This window comes from Panthera pardus, unplaced genomic scaffold, assembly GCF_024362965.1.
Source record: "Panthera pardus isolate Hobbes unplaced genomic scaffold, ASM2436296v1 HiC_scaffold_6, whole genome shotgun sequence".
Taxonomy (NCBI): domain Eukaryota; kingdom Metazoa; phylum Chordata; class Mammalia; order Carnivora; family Felidae; genus Panthera; species Panthera pardus.
The window spans coordinates 65,904,412-65,921,516 of record NW_026526991.1 but is presented as its reverse complement, the minus strand read 5'-3'; the positions used below and the strand labels follow the sequence as shown (position 1 = coordinate 65,921,516).

General features: G+C 54.8%; 1 protein-coding gene across 1 annotated transcript; it reads right to left on the bottom strand.

Annotated features, from left to right (window-relative positions):
* Window positions 1–283: 283 nt before the first annotated feature.
* On the bottom strand, window positions 284–16,867 carry ADCY6 (adenylate cyclase 6). The gene is given in 23 exon segments (XM_053895686.1): window positions 284–2,783; window positions 2,984–3,108; window positions 3,934–4,138; window positions 4,942–5,205; window positions 5,513–5,642; window positions 5,726–5,761; window positions 6,648–6,826; window positions 7,132–7,290; window positions 7,572–7,688; window positions 7,865–7,952; window positions 8,130–8,227; window positions 8,469–8,616; window positions 8,849–8,874; window positions 9,146–9,274; window positions 9,380–9,521; window positions 9,599–9,757; window positions 10,246–10,373; window positions 10,527–10,638; window positions 10,733–10,854; window positions 11,238–11,387; window positions 14,980–15,150; window positions 15,152–15,836; window positions 15,952–16,867. Coding segments are annotated over 23 exon segments (3,807 nt in total). The 5' UTR covers window positions 16,260–16,867; the 3' UTR covers window positions 284–2,657.
* Between the last annotated feature and the right edge of the window lie 238 nt (window positions 16,868–17,105).

The window sequence follows — 17,105 nt, the reverse complement described above, 5'->3', positions numbered from 1 at the left end:
GGTGTTTGGTTTGGGAGGGGCCAAGGTACAGGAAAGACTACTGAGGGTGTCCTTGACCTCAGGAATGGCAGGTGTCCGAGTAACAAGTCTGGGAAGACACACAATGGTCTTCATGATGCTGAAGGGCCTAGAGTAGTCATGCTCTCTGAAGACACTGCAGCTTCAGCTTGGCAGGGAAAAAACCAGAGGAAACCCTCTAGCCACAGAGGAAAGGCTGCCTCCTATACCTGGCTCTGACACTTCTGACCCAACCCAGGGCCCAGAACATCTTCAGAGAGCTGGGAATTTTACAAAGAGTTTGATTTTATTGATATTTAAATATATTAAATATTTCACTGAAATACATGGTATACCACCCTCCCCCACCCCCACAGTGGTTACATTATAAAACCAAAGTCCATGGGCCTCCCATCCACTGACTCCCCCACCAACTGGTGAGAAAGGGGGCAATGGTAGCCCAGGAAAAGGGCATGGCTGGCACTGTGGTATGGGGAGTCAGGGTGTTGGACAGTCCCTCCCACTTGACAAGAAGCAAAGACAAATCACCCAAGACTGAGGTCTTCCCACTCTGGTCTCCTTACACCCCTATCCCCACCCCAGGGCTCCCAGCAGTCCCTTTCCCATCCAGGGATATGTCTGGGGAGAGAGAGTTGATCTTCTCTCTGGACCAACTAGTCTTTTCCCCTCCTCCTGCCATAGCTAATGAAGTGCCTGATGACCCACTTGACTGATGCATCAAGATCCCCCAAGGCAGGCAGTGCAAGCCAGAAACCAGGCCTCTGCAAGGAGCTCGAGTCAGAAAAGGCATGAGGAAGGGCAAGGGTGCCACCCACCCCTTTCATTCCCCAAACTTAGCAACTCTGGAACCCTCTTCTCTGTCTCTCTAATCATCTTTAACACAAAATGATCTTCAAGCAAAATTCAGGCTAATGCCTCTGCTTAAATAGGTACAGACAGACAGAGAAACCAAGGCACCAACTAAGTTAGGTGGCAAGGAGGTTGCAGGGAAAGGAGTAAAAGGAAGGCAGAGATAGGAAGGGAACCTAGAGTCCAACCTCCTGACCCTCCTTCCAGCCCTTGAAGGCTTCATGGAGACTGGGGAGCCAGGAACATGCTAGACTGAGACTGAAGGCTGGGGAAAGCCAAGTTTCAGGTTCCCTTGCCCCATCCCCTAGTACCAGTATCTGGGTCCTCAGAGGGATCCCATGCTACCCCAGTCCCAAAGTATACCACCATCTGGGGAACCCAGGAAAGTCCTGAGGCTCTGCCCGCCAAACCCAGACAGTTCAAGTGCATGAGCACTGAGGCTCAAGCAGGCGCTTGGGTCCCTGCCCCAGGCAGGGAGACAGTCATGCTGCACACACGGCCCCCAAATGGCACTTAGGGATTTGGCACAAAAAGGACTCCTCTCCCCAGGGCCACCTTCCTCTTGCTGCCACACCCCATGCTACTCCTGTACAACCTAGGCGTCTCTCTCCATCCCTTGAAATCAGAAACCCTGCCTTATTCCCCGAAGACAGAGGCCCACAGGAGAGAGGCAACCCAGGGTGGAGAGCTGAGGAGAACCATAAGGACACACACAGACCTGGAAACAGATACACACACAAAAAGGCTGACAGGCACACACATTACACAGACATACAGGCCCTCCCCAGTGCCAAGACTTGGGAGGACAGGTTTGAGATCAGGGTCACCCTCCTCCATGCCCTGACCCTTTTCTATTTGGCAACAGAAGGGGTAGAGATGCTCTGTGCCCCCTTGCCAGCAGACAGCAAGAGAGCATGGGGGCAGAGTGACCTGATCCTGACCCCAATGGGGCCCTCATATCAAGAGTCTGGTACCACCCCACTCCCTGGCCAGCCTGCTCTCTTGGGCATCTACAGGTGAACTTCCAGCTCCTGACCTTTTGACATCCCCACATACGTGCTTGCTTTCTGGCTGGGTGTTTTCACAGTACCAAAGGAGGCTAGATGCCCCTTTTCCTGGAGCTGTGCAGGAACTAGGGCTAAATCTGAGCTGTCAGAAGTCCCTTTGTTCCCCTTTGGGGACAGATCATGGGACTGGGATTTGGCAAATGGAAACATTCCCCTGAAATATGGACAGAGCAGGGTCCCCAGAGCATCTCCCTCGTCTGCCCTGTGCCTAGGAGGAAGACCCGACTGGGGTGGGGTATCCAAGGCCAGTGCTGGGGATGCAGGCATAGCAGAGGCAAGCATGGAATAGGCACTCCTCATGCCTGCCCCAGTCTTTGTACAAAATATTCCCAGGAAAAAGAGGGAAAGGAAGGGCCCAGCCCTGAGTCTGTTACCCAGACAGACAGGGAAAGGGTAGGCATGGCAAGCTGCCATTTTAATCCCTGCTGCCTCTGCCGCTGCCCTGCCCCCTCCCCTGCTCCCAAAAGCTGGAAGAGAGGAGAGGGAACAGCCCTATCCCAATTAGAAAAGTAAAAGTCACTTGCATAATCCTCTTGGTATCCCCCTGTTCACCAGCCTGAGGGCAGACGAGCATGGTCCAAGCACAGCCTGCTGGGAGGTTCCCTTTTGTGGTCAGCAGGGTCTGGAGGCTCGGTGCCCCCTGCCACAGCTCCACCCAGCGAGCACAGAGTCCACTCAAATGCCCACCTTGGTCCTGTCAGCTGAATGTGTAGTTGGGTCCTGCTAACTGGGGGGGCCCCCATTGAGGAAGTAGGTGGTCATCTCCCCCTTGCCCTTCACCTTGACCACCCCTCGACACTCCAGCTGGTAGCCCTTGGCAGCTAGAACCTGGTACAAGTCCGTGGTCACCTGGGGGATGGGAGGGGAACCCACTTAGCCTGGGATCCTTCCTGCTGCATTTGCAGGGGTCCAGGGGTTTCTAGTCATGCTAGCCCCCCATCCCACACACCCCCAACCACAGAACACTGCCACCCTACCCCTGTCCTAGCTGACCTGCAGAAGCCCTCCGGACCCATACCCTTCCCAGCCTCTGCTCACATCCCCCTCACCTGGATTCGGTCAGGGACCCCCGTGCTGTCCATACGGCTAGAGACATTCACTGTGTTCCCCCAGATGTCATACTGTGGTTTCCGAGCCCCAATGACGCCTGCCACGACTGGGCCCATGTTCAGCCCTGCGATGGGGACAGCAGCAAGAAACAGACTAGTGGATGTTCCAGAGTCAGCCCAGGGAGTCATCCCCCCTCCTGGAACCTTTAGAAGGACCCAGAGAAGAAAAGTGGCAAAGGGACAAGTGTCCTGGTTGTAAAGAATGGAAGATCTGGGTATGTCAGCTGAGCAGCTCCCCTGAGTTAAAACAGCTATTGCTATAACAGTAGTTAATCAACTGAGTGCTTGCTCTGTGCCAACCACTCTGGTAAGCTTTATGCATTCCATTATTTCATCCCTTCAACAACCCTAAAAGGTAGGTATCATCCCATTTTATAGATAACCTTGTGAAACGTAGAGGAGTTGGGCAACTTGCTAAACAAGCCAGTAGGTGGAACAACCGGAATTTAAACCAGTTATGAGTCCAGAACCCAGTCTGTTAACCATTACTCCCGCCCATCAGCTCCTAGGACATCTGAGAGGAAGTACCTCTTATTGGACTGGCCATAGGTGAGGGTACAGGTACTAGAGCTTAAATAAACGTGGTTCTGAATCCTAGTTCAGCCACCTACTAGTTGTTTGACCTTGGCCAAGTTATTTAATCTGAGAGTCAGTCTCTATCTGTAAAAGGGGATAACAATGTGAGGATTACGATGTCTCAGTGCCTAGCACACAGTAGGCCCTCAATCAATGATCTCTGTTCTTAATATGAGACGAGCTAGGAGGTGAGAGAAAAGGACATCCCAAAGGATTCCTGATGGGAAATCTGTGATGCCATCCCCAGCCTGATTCCTTGGCCTCACCCAGAAACAGCCCTGGGAAAAAGCTGCCAGGCAAGCAGGCCATCTCACCAATCTTCATCTGGAAATTGTTGAAGGAGTGCTCGTTGATGTGCTTCATCTGTTCCATGAGCCGCATGGCATAGTCAGCCAGGGCAGTGATATGGGAGCGGCCCGCTTGATCATAGGTGCTGGCATTCAGCCCTGAGGCAGCCATGTAGGTGCTACCAATCGTCTTGATCTTCTCCAGCTGCCGGAACCGCTCCTCGCTGATGATCTGGACAGCACAGGGAGACCTGGCTGTCAAGGCAGAGAGGCCAAACCCACCCTGCCCAATGCTCACTCATGCCATGCCTTGGCCTCATCCCCCCCTTCCCTGTTTCAACAGCTCCCATCCTTTTAGTGAGTGAGTCCCGTCTTCCAGTTAGTGCAGGACTGAGGGAGGAACTTGGAAAATAGGCCTCCTTTACAAGGCAGCCATCAGAACCTCAGGCCAGGACTCAAGCATACAGCTTTAGGCCAACTTCCAAAGCTCGCTCACAGAATCCAGAACTATAGAAGGGATATTAGCCGTCAATTATTCTAACCCTCACTTTTTGGGAAACTGAGTGCCAGAGGCAAGTGACTTTCCTCCAGAACACTAATGACCCATTCCTGACCTGGATACTCAGGATACTTCCTCACATTTGCTTCCATTTTCTCTATTGAGGGGCCCATCTTGCTTACTTGGGCTCATGAGGTTCTGTCCAGTTTACTGCCTTCTTATTCAGTAACATCCACCCGGTACCTATCATGTCCTCTCCGCAGGTCGTCATGTCCTTTGCTCCCCAGCAGTGATGACCCTGCCCCACTGGGGCTGACCTCGCTGCCTCGGACACCAAGGGTCCTTGTCCTTGTTTCTGCCGTACCTACCCTTACTCCTACCCTAACATCTCTGGGTCCCATCAAACCTCCCTTCCTCCTCCCAATCCAGCCACGCCTCCTCCAATGCTGGCCCTCCTATACAAAGTTCTCTCCACTGCCCTGGTCCGGCTAGTCTCCCTTAGGCGCTCTGCCAGCACCAACCAACCAGATAAGTACCTCATCAAAGTCAGCGATGATTTCGTTGAGCAGCCGCAGGCACTCGACGCCCTCATTGTTTGCCTCCAGCTCCACATAGAACTCAGAAAAGTTGGCAATGGAGGCAAACATGACGGCCACACACTCACACGACTGATAGTAGAGCTCATCGTTCCGGCGCTCCCGGGCCAGGAAGTGGGCAGCCACGTCCTTGGGCAGAATGTTATGGAGCAGCCTTCGGTTGTATGCCTGCAGCTCCTCCATCTCCTCCTTCTCCCCTGTTGCCTGTGGACACCACACCCATCACCCACTGCCCAACATTCACAAGAGATAGGTGCAGTGGCCAGTGCCTGGAGACGGGCATCAGAAGGAATCACGGGGAAGAAGAAAGGCATGGACAGATGAGGCCTGAAGAACAGGCAAAGGGGTGATAGGGGCAGGGACAGAATGAGGCAGGGATAGGGGATGGGCACACAGAAGGCTTGGGGCCAGGGTGGGCCTGAGCCTTGGCCAGCTAACAAGATGCATTTCTGGCTTGACCCAGATTCTGTCCCCAGGATCCTCCCCCTGCCCCAGAGGCCCACTCAGTCACCTGCAGTTTCCAGAGGAAGTCCAGACGAGCAGTTGATTCCACCTGCTGGGCATGCAGATACAGCGCCAGAGCAAACACCAGCAGAATCACGGGGGTCATGTATTTGAGTGCCACCCTCCCTGCAGCTGGGCTGAGGGTAAGCAGAGTCAAGCTCAGTGTCTGCAAGAGACATGTGGCAGTCCTGCCCTTCCCTGCCCCAGAGCCCTCACTTACCAGTCCAGCCCGTCGAAAGTCTCATTGGAAGAAGCCCTGGCAGGAAGATACAAGAGACAAAGTCATCAGTTCTTGGGTTGCTGGGTGGGGGCAGGGAAGGGGAGACAGAAACTGCATTTACTGAGCACATAGCACAAAATAAGGCACAGGGCCAGGGCTTGTGCTTATATTAACTCATTAAGAGCAGAGGTTATGAGAAGGTTCCACTCCTAGCTCCTCCACTTACCAGTTCTGTGACCTGGAACAAGATGTTTAACTCTAGGCCTGTTTCCTCATCAGTAAAAGAGGGACAAGATCTAAATAGTGCACACAAAAGGCCTAGCGTGGCACCTGGCTTGGAGTAGGGCTTCAACAAATATCACTATAATCTCTACAGCCATCTACAATCTAGGTGCCACTGCTATTTTACAGATGAGGAAACTGAAACTCAGAGAAGTTAACTTACCTGTCTAAGGTCACATAGCTAACAAGAGGCAGAGTGGGGTTCAAACCCAGTGGACTCCAGAGGCTTTTCCTACTACACAGAGCTATGGGATGGGGTTTGCAGAGGAAAAGCCAGTGTGGTGTCCCAGGCAAAGCCCTTAATCAGGAGTCGAAAGTTTTTGTTCCTAGCCAGGGCTCTGCCACCAAGCAGCTGTGTGGCCTAAGAGAATGGGTATGAAAGTACCATGCAAATGAGAGAAGGAATTCTTTAAATGTCTAGCCTAAAGACACAGGGACTTCCCAAGACTGGGGTTTCCTTGGGGTGACGGTCAGGGGTCATATGCTGGGAGCTCCTCTACTGCCTCTTTTCCCCCTAAAGGTGAAGAGTGTGAGTAGTGACATTGCGAGGGCACAAGAGGCCTGGGGACCAGAAAAATCACAGTGACCCAGAAGGGTCAGGAAGCTCGCAGGGGATTAAAGGGATTGAGGATAAACTCACAAGCCATGGACACCAAGCAGCAGGTCATAGTTGTCAAAGATGGTGGCTGGGGGGCCCAGCAGAAGCAGCACCAAATAGATGAGCCCGAGGACAAAGATCATTGCCAACTTCCCGATGCTACTGATGTGTAGGAAGACAGAGCTGGCCAAGAGACTCAGCAGCATGTTCCCAACGAAGTACTGGGGAGCAATGGCAGAGGTGGTGTTGGACGAAGACAGAAGTCATGCCCTCCCCCACCCATTCAGGAAGAGCACCGCACTTCCCTGCCTGACCTAAGCTCCCCTCCACAACCTCAAACCCAAACCTCCTTCACCTTCCACAGCCAGCCCCACACCACTCCAGGACCCCTAGATGTTCCTCCAGTAGGAACTCTGGTGAGATCCTGGGTCCCCATTGCCCATCAGCAGGTCTGGCACAGAGGAATCAATAACTAGTACTGATTAGGAACCCCCCACCCCATCCCGCCTGAACACGGCTTGGACACCTCAGGGAAGCTGCAAGTGGGTGCGGTGCCCTCACACAGGGGAGCATCCAGGCCCAGAGAGTAATTGAGCTGCTGCAGGTGGCAGGCAGTGATGTCAGCAGGTGTTACATTCAGCATCCGGGCTGCACAAGTCCGTATGGGGGTGTGGTTACAGGTGAACTGCAAAAGTTGAGGGAGGCATATCAGGGTACGCATGGAGGAGAGGGGCTCAAGGGCCATGCCTCAATGCCTTATACCCTGAAGGTCAAAGTTCTCACTAAAGGATGACAGGAGATGGGGAGAGCAAGGAGAATGGGGGACTAGAGTTAACCCCACCCCCTCCTTTGGGATAACAACCTCTTGGAGGGCAGGAAATGGGTCTTATTCCTTTCTGTAGCCCCAAAGCCCAGAGCAGTGCTTGGCATAGAGGAGGGGTAGAAGAATCCCCACTTGACCTTTACCATGTTGGCGATGGCAGAGGTGAACACAAGCAAGACTGAAAAGATGCCAACCGCAGTGCTGTGTGCCCGAGAACGGACAATGCTGCGGGAAAGGCGTTGCAGGGCCTTGGGGAAGAGCTGCAGACAGGCAAGAGACCGAGAGTTAGAGACTGTGTCAGCCAAGGGGTAAGGCCAACCAGGGATGGGGCCCAGTAAGGGAGGCCTGGCCTTCTCTTCCCTCTCCCTGCATGATTCCTCACCGCCCCGGCCCAGCTTGCCCTCCCCAACCAGCCCTGGAAGAACCCCCAACATACAGAGCCACAGGAGTACACGGCACAGGTCAGCACAGTGATCAGCAACAGCAGGAAGATACTGGCATAGATCCCAAGCAGCAGAGTTGAACTAGGACAGAAGAGGGCCAGGGAAAATGTTACTCTGGAAGTTCTGGGTATCCTTGTCCCACTCCCCAGATTGGCAGGGTGCAGGCTCCCAGGACTGTGAGCTTGTATGGGTGTTTAAGAAGGTTCTGGGAACTGGTGGAGGGAAGAGAAACAGAGCAAGGAAGGGCGGGGCTCTCACTGTGGGAAGACGAGGAGTTGGATAAAGCAGATGAAGCAGAAGACCAACAGCGCACAGGCTACGTAGGCTCCGAAGCGGGGGTCCACCTTCCGCGAATACTGAGGGAGAAGAGGCTGAGCTGGGGGCTGGGCTCTGCCCTGGGGGAGGCAGGCCACTGCCAGGGGCCTCAAGTAGGGGGAAGCAGTGGCTCAATTAATAGGAATCCCCACTGTGCCCTGTGGTCACCCCCCAATCCTCAAAAAACCTGCTGATCCCTCAGTTGTGCTCAGCCTCCCCCCCTGAACCTCCCCTCCTACCCCGGCCCTCATCCCCCTTTGCCCTTAGCCTTTGGGGGCAAACCTTCTTTTCAAGATCCTCTCTCTGGAAGGTGAGCAGGAAGCGGCGCACATGGTCCTTCCGTAGTTGATCGATGCTGCGGGCATCGATGGCACGGCCCAGGAACTCATCTACCTCATCCTCAGGGTTCAGGGCATCTTGGGCACCCCGGCTGAGGGCAGGGGACATGGCTTCACCAGGGGCATGAGCATTACCACGTGAGAGGCAATGAGAAAGGAAGGGCATGGGCAGCACCCAAAGAATGGAGTAGCTGTGTGGCACCTACTCCCACAGGACACACCTACAGTCCAGGAAAGAGGGGGATCTCGGCTCCCCCACAGCCCTGTCCCAGGGTGTAAGTGCCTTCTCCCTCCCCTTCCTCCCTCCTCAATAACCTGACTTACTTGTCTTTGCTGGAATCATCAATGCCCTGGAGAAAGGGACAAAGTGTGCAATGGGGTGAAGGGCAGATACATCTCCGCCTCCACAATCCCTTCCCCATTCCCAACACTGTGCTGAGTGTTCCCCCCATGTACTTTGGAGCGGCTTAGGACCCCGTTATGAAGTCACCCCTCCTGCCCCCAGTACCAGAAGTCATACACGGAGATGTATGAGCCAGAACAAGGAAGGCCAAAGAGGGAAGAGGGGCACAGCGTGTTAGGAAGGTGAGGCCTCAGGTCCTAGTGCTGTGGACCCCTCACCATCTGGCGGAAAGCCTTGGAGTCCTTGGTCCGGGAAAAGGCGCGCTCAGGCACCCAGCGTGGCATCAGTCCTTCCATGGAGTTGGCCCGTGTACGCTGCAGCTTGGCCAGCATGGCCTTCTCCTCTTTCTGTGCAGGAAGCACGGGCACAGGATCAAAAGAGGGTCCCAGACAAGATGTCTGTTTGCTCCCTGCATTTGCCCTTCTCCCTGCCTGCCCCCACCCTGGACTGACCCGTTTCTGGCTGGCTCCCAGGATGAGGAAGGTCTCAATATGCTGCTCCTTGAGGTATGCATTACGCTCACCACCACGGCCTGGCTCCACCTCATAATCCCCATTCAGGTACTGCAGTGTGGCCCGAGTGATATGGATGCGGCTGTGAGGGAACAGGAGGGTGAGACCTGGGCTAGCCCACCTCACTCCCATCCCTGGCCACCCGGACCCGACACTCACCCGGCCCGGCCCCCCGCCTCCATGTGGTTGGCCAGAGTCACGTCATTGGACCACACATCGAATTGCCATTTCCGCAGACCAAGGACGCCACAGTGCACACGCCCGCTGTGGATGCCCACGCGCATGTTCACGTTCACACCTGTCACCTCACGCACCAGCCTGGGAGGAGGTGGCTCCGGCTCAGCTTCTGGCACAGACATCCCCACCCCCAGCCCAGAACTCAGGCCCTTCACTCCCCTCAGAGCCAAGCAGGCAGGGACAGACCCAGATGCCAGACATGAGAACACAGCCTTGGCTGGACATGGGCAAAAGGCTGCGTGGGTCTCAAGGACAAAGGTTTGAGAACTGTGTTCACCAGCATCCTGTGGAATTGAGCTACAAAGGGAGGAGTCACTGCTCTCCCCTTAGGCTTGCTCAGCTAGCATTCTCACCAGCCCAAATCCCCTCACCATGGCTCCCCTACCCTGCCTGGCTGGCTGGAGTCTAAAGTGCACAAGCTGAAGAAAGATCCATTCCCCTCCCAGGCGATGGATCTCCAAGACAGAGAAACAGCCAAAACTGAGAAAAAAACCCCAAGGACACATCAAAGGGTAAGAGCTGGTGGGGGCACCCTCAGTTCCAGGGAGCCTGGGAGGGACACTGCTTACGAGATGGCCTCGATCATGTCCACCCCCATCTCCACACAGCAGTGGGCATGGTCTGCTCGGGCTTCCGGCAGCCCCGACACACAGTAGTAACAGTCCCCTAAGATCTTGATCCTCAGGCAATGATTTTCCTAAAGGGGAGAGAGTTAGAGACAGTCACTCCCACTCTCTTGCCCACCCAGCACCCTCACTGAGTCACCATCTAGCCCACTGCCCCAGGCCGCTCCAATGAGGCTATGTTCTCACCACATGCAGCCCTGCCCCCCCAGCCCCAGCACCCTCACCGCAGCCAGTTTGTCAAACCGGGCAAAGAGCTCATTCAGGGTCATGACCAGCTCCTGCGCAGTGCACTGGGATGCCAGGCTGGTGAAGCCTTCAATGTCTGCAAACAGGATGCTGTGGACAATGGGAGAAGATGGAAGGGCCACGTGGCCCTCAAAGACTCCCAGGTCCCCCATCCCTCCTGGGATCCTCCCACCCCCAACCCTACCTGACATTGTCATGCTTCTGGATGTAGATCTTGTGGAACATCATGTCTTCTTTCTTTGTGTTGATATCTTCTTTCATCTCCATGGCAACGTGCTGGGGCAATACTGATAGCAGCAGCCGTTCCTAGACCAGTAGTTTCAACAGGGCACCACTATCTTCTTAGCCTCACACTGTAATTCCTCCTGGTGCCTCCACAACCCCAGAGGCCTCCCAGACCCCCCTGGAGACCTGAGTTTCCCTTCTGGGCCTCCCCTATTACAGTCTACAGCAGATATACCTCCCAGCCCTCTCTGACCACCCCCTCGCAACCCCTCACTCATGCTCCCATCTATGCCCTCCCACCTTCAGACAGGACAGGAACCCCAGTGTCACAGGGCCTATGCTGTGCATAATCAGGGGGAACCATTCAGACTTATTCCATGGAGTGGTACAAGGCAGCAGATCCAGCATACAGGTTATCTGGGGGTGAGGTGGGGGAAGGCCTTGGACAGGGAGAACAGCCCCACCTGCTGCCGATTCTCATGCTGCAGGTGCAGCCGGGCCTGGATGTAACCACGGGTCTCCTGAAAGGCCTGGCGCTGAGACACCTCAGCTGGATAGTGTGTGCAGATGCCAATGACGTTGGTGCAGAGGAACAGCAGCATGTTGGCACCAAGCTGCAAGAGGGTGGCAGAGGCAGAATGGTGACCACCCCCCACCTACGCACAGGTGCAACCTGCTATCCTCTCTGTGGATGCATTGCTTCGGGAAGGAAGCCCGGATCCTGTGCCCTGTCTGTCCCCAAGCTCTCCCCACCCCTGTAATACACTTCCTTCTTCTCCCACAGGACTCTGGACCCCTGCCTGGATCACTCCACAGCTAGAAATGAGAGCTTCTCACAACTCCTGGGAGCAGAAGCACCAACCAGGGCAAGGTGGGTCATGAGGCCGGGGCCTGGAACACTATGACTTCCTGCCCCACAATCAGCCCAAACAAAAGACAAATGCTGCTCCTTCTGCATGTGGTTCTCCTCACACGACAACACCCAGGAGACTCGAGCTCTATATCCTCCTGTGAATGCCCAGGACAAGTCATCTCATCTCTCTGGGCCTCTGTTTGCTCATCTAGAACCTGGAGCGGGACAATAAGAAGATTTCTAAGGTTCCTCCCTGCTCCGACATAACTTGATAGAATAATAATTATTATTATAATCACTGGAACTAATTTGTTGGCTGTCTCCAATATGGCTGGCTTCTATAGCTGCCTCCTATACAGTAACTAATGGATTTCCTACAACTCTATGAAGTAAAACTATCTCATTTTAAAGGTGAGGTACTCAAGCACAGAGAAACTAAGTAATTTGCCCAAGATCACACAGCTAATAGTGGCTGGTGTGGGACGTGAATCCAGGACAGTCAGACTCCAAAGCCTCTGTCCAAACCCTACTGCTGGTACATTCCAGATTTCCAAGATTCCTACTCACTCCACTCACCCAAGCTCTTGAGGTCCAGCCCCATAGCCCAGGCTTGAGAGTCATCAATTCAACTATCATGAAAAACTCTTCCTAACTAGGAAGTGTTGCCACCATGCCCAGCACCCCCAATACTTGGCACAGCCAGCCCCCATGCCCTAGGACCCTGATCTCAGGACGATCACCTCTCAATCAGCATCAGTAGCACTGACTGGAGAGCATGTCTAAGAAAAGCTGGCCTCAGTGTTTCTGGAAATTCAGGGGTTAGCCTGGCACTTGTGGCTCCACCCGAGTTGGCTGGGGCAGGGCTCTGGTTTGGGGAGAAGGGAGGGAAAGAGCACCAACTGGAAGAAAGGAATTCTGGGCTCTGCCCAGAACCAGAACCAGTCTTGCAAACTTGGGAAGGTCAGTTCATCTCTGGGACCTCAGCTTCAATTTTCTTAGGTAAAATGGAGGGGGAGATTCAGCAAACCCCCAGCTATTTCTAGCTCTGACCCTCTAGGACTGGCCTCCCAGCTTTCCTTCCCGGTCCAGCTCACAAGGGCCCCCCTCCCAGCAGCAGGGGTGAAGAGGGGGGCACATTATCTCCCTCAGGAGTTTCTAAGAATAGCCCCCAGTCGGGGAGAAGGGAAGGGGGGGTAAACCAGGCAACTTCCCTTCCTGGCCCCAGGAGCCCAAGAGGAAAAAGTGAGTCATGGTGGAGGGAAGGGGAAGGGGGACGAGAGACTGAAATAGATCTGTACACAGACCCCTATCCCACTGTGAGAAAAAATGGATGCCAGGGCACTAGAGGAGTTTCCAGGCTGCGCCAGGGTCACTGGGTGAAACTGCTCAATGTGTCTGAATGAGTGGGTCAGAGGAGAACGAAGCCTCCTTCCCATGAGCAGGGCTGGATCTGGAAAGGGGCTGCCCAAGGAGCCTAGAAAGGAGGCCACAGACCCACACCATCCAGACACCCATAGGCCAACTGAACACAGGGAATCCTTCTTAGTTCAGAGAAGGGGTATGGGCAACCCTGGCTCTAAGGACTGGCACAGGGGCAGGGGTGACTTTCTCCCCTCGCCCCAAGAATGTGCATGCTGAGACCTACTGGGTAAGGCTGCAGCTGGGTGCCCCTGGGGAGGCAGGAGGCTGGCAGAGTCCTGGCCTCCATGGGGCTGCACCTCCCCAATCAAGCCTTGGGCCTGGCTCTGGGTACCATGCCAGCTGAAAGCAGGGAAGAGACACCCTCCTACCCCTGGCCAGCCAGAGAGCTGGCTTCCTCCAAGCTCTTCCTTCCCCAGGAGGGTAGTCCAACTCCAAAGCCCAGCACAATAGCTACCTGGTGAGAAGTGGGGGGCCCGCAAGGACAGAAAGACCCTGGCCCTTTAAGAGGTCTGGCTGTCTTGTGGGTGCTGCTCCACAAACAAATGGGCTATAAAGTTACTTTTAAAAAGGTACGTTCTGTTCCGGAGCACAAGCTGGGCGGAGAAGGGCATCATGCCAGAGCACCCAGCTTCTCACCCTGGGAGCCCCAGGCAACTTCCTCTTTGTGGGTGGGGCTAGGGTGGGCTACAGGCCACAAACCCTAGACAAGGCAGAGGCCAATTCCCTCAAAACTTGGGCAAGACAGACACCCTCAATATCAGGGTACCAGCACAGGGATCATGAGGTGTGTTGGTTAGGGGCCGTGTCTAGAGCAGCCCCTGAAGATCAGCTGGGCAAGATGTCCTGGTCTCTGCTCCCTGGTCAAGCGGATGACCTGAGATGGGCAACTCCACATGCTCCTGTCTCTCTGAAAGGGACTTCTGGGAGGGCCCTTCCCTGAGTACCATCCCCTACAGCACTCCCACACCTCCCTGCCCCCAGGTGAGAACCCTGCCCTGTAGGGTTCTACTCCACTCTGGGAGAGGGTGGAGACCTAACAGCAACATCATGAGGTAGATACTATTTTTATCCCACGTTTACAGACTGGGAAGAAGGCTGGGAGAAGTAAGGTTAGTTGTCGTAAGAGCTCACAGAAAAGAACGCAGCCCATTGGACAACCAGGTCTGCCAGGAGCCAAGCCTTGATTTCTCACTCAAATACCATGCTGTCAAGCCCCACCCCACGCACCACTCAGAACCCAGATGCAATAGCTGGCATGGGCAGAGAACCTAGAGGCAGGGCTGCCAGACCCCTGGTGCTCAGTGGGAGGAGGGTAGGAGGAGATCAGACCCTGATGCCCCTCTTCCAACCCCACTCAAACCACTCCCAGCCCAGGAGAAAATGAATCCTACTTATCACCCTCCGAGTCCTTTTAGAGACTGCCTTGGGCCAGGAGAGAAGCAACTCCTTTCTTGCTAACTGCATCCAAACCCCGCTTGCTCCCTCCAGGTCACCACCTGGAGCTGCTTTTCAGGAATGGCACCAAGGCCTGCGTCTCATGTATCGACTTGGGGCCAGAGATGTCGCCAACACTGCTCTCTCAACCCCGCTCCTGCCCTGGGGCTAAACATCACATTCCCACTTCCAGCCCTACGTCAGGTCTATGGGCTACACGATTTCAGGTGCCTCAGGCCAAAGAGCTGTAAACCATGACCTTTGGTGAGAGTACAAGCTGGGTCCTGGGGCCCTCCCTCTCCTCAGCAGTGCCCTCTGCTCCAGATCCCAGATGGAGCCGACCCCTGAAGCCTCGCCTCCCATCATCTGCCCTTCCTCTTGGACACAACCAGACATCCCTACACCCAGTCCCCACCCACCCTCGAGTACCAGACCCCTTCTCATTCCCGGCCTGGTGCCCCCAAGCACTACCCTGTGCCTGCTTCCTGACTACGCACCTGCTTCCAGAGGAAGGCATCACCATGGTTGAGCTGCCAGGCCAAGATCAGATGCAGGGTGGAGAGGCCCAGGCCACTGAAGACAGCCGCCCGCATGCGGATGGGTAGGAGCGTGTAGGTGATGTAGACAAAAAACACGGGGCACCAGAGGCCCACAGAGGGGCTGCGGGGGGTTGGCTGCCAGGGCACCCCCAACCTGCACGGCTGCCAGGATGCCCAGCACCACATAGCTCACCACCCACATGGAGTCCTGGCGGAAGCTGTGCCGGTTACACACCACCATGAGCGCTACGAAGAGGGCGGCGGCACAGGCCAGTAGGGCCACATAGGCAGGCTGAGGGCGGGCAGGTGCGGCATGAAAGGCTAGCAGCACAGCCGTCAGCAGCACCAGCACGGCCATCAGCAGCGTCAGGCTGCTCTGGTTCATCTGAAAGAAGTACCGCTGGTACAGGCGCTCCAACTTGGCCGAGCGGAACTGCTTGGACTGGAACACCTGGGCCAGACGGCGCCAGCAAGACCGCCTACCCCGGGCTGCCACGTCGGGTGCCACCTCGGCTGCCCCGACCGCCGCCATCGCCTCAGTGTCCTCAAAGCCGAGGGCCACCGCCCGCAGCCCCGGCTCCTTGCCTGGGCCACCTCTCCGCATGAAAGTCTCATCCTGCCAGGGGCACCGAGGAGGAGCTGCAGGGGTGGGGCTGGGGGGCTGTGCATCCCGGAGGCAGCTCATATAGCGCGGTGTGCAGAAGCCGCTGGTCCGAGTCCCACGGCGTGGACGCTTCTGCCCATTGCGTTCACCCCAGGCTGTTTTCCGTTCATCCACCTTGGGGACCAGGAGGCCACTAAACCAGGACATGCTGCTGAGAGAAGGGAACGAGTTGGTATTAACACCACCGTCACGGCCTACCGCCACCAGTAGCTACATAAACCAAGTACTTCCACAGCCAAGCTAAACGCTTCTGACACACCACTCACATAAAAGTATGGAGGAGGACGACGGGATCCCCATTCAGCAGGTGAGGAAACTGAGACAGAAGCAGGCGGGTAACTCGCCCTACATCAAGCAGCCACGGAGGTGTGGGCACCAAGATTCTAACCCAGATCTGCTGGACTCCAAAGCAGTACACTTCAACATTCACCTCTTCCCTAAAAAGCACTGATTTCTTGGTGGTTACAAGCTCGAGTGCCTGTGTCAGTAAGCAAAGGAGGTCTGGGAGGAACTGAAAAGTCCACTCCCGAGCACCGGGGCAGGCACCACACCAGCACATAGCCGGCACGGGCATCCCAGTGGAGCCTGATCTTCTGACTTTCAACAGAAGCTGAAAAAAATGTACATTTTAACATGACATCTCCTGAGTTTTAAATGCTGGCAAGTAACTCACATTTTTCAACACTGCAAGCCAAATAAATCACGTCTATGGAATGAATTCAGCCTGTGAGCTGCCAATCAGTGACCTCTATACAAAAGGGAATCTCTTTCTACATTGTTCCTCATCGTACTCACACCATGCACACTTCACCAAGCCAAATTCAACTTCTCCCTCGGGTCACAGCTTAGATGGAACTTCCTCAGGGAAGATGTCCCAGCTCCCCCACCCACACTAAATTTGGCCCCCTGTTTACCCTCTGTACATTTCCTCCATAGTACTTATCACAATTAAATTGCCCCTTGTTCATGTGTCCCCACCCCTCTCACTATAAACTTTTGTGAGGGTAGGGATTGTCCTGTTTTGCTCAGCACCTTAGCCCCAGCACCGAGTACTGAGCCTGGCTCATGGTAAGGACTTGAGAAATGTATGTTGAAAAGACAGAGAGAAAGCTCAAGGGCACTGGCATAGAGCAGCTACTGTGTAATAATAATAAAGAGTGATAATCCTATGATTCTTCATCTTTCTCACTGCACTCCAGTTCTATTAGCCTCCTTGCTGGTCCCCAACACACCATGCACAGGGCGGCCTGGGACTGTGGTGCCCGCTGCCTGGACTAAGAGCTCCTCCAGGTCACAGCTCAAGTGTTCCCTTATCAGTGAGTCTTTCCCTGACCATTCTATTAAAATAGCAACCCCCTTTCCTGGAGCTCCCTATCTTTCTTCACAGCTTCATGCTTTATTTTTCTCCACAGCTCTTATC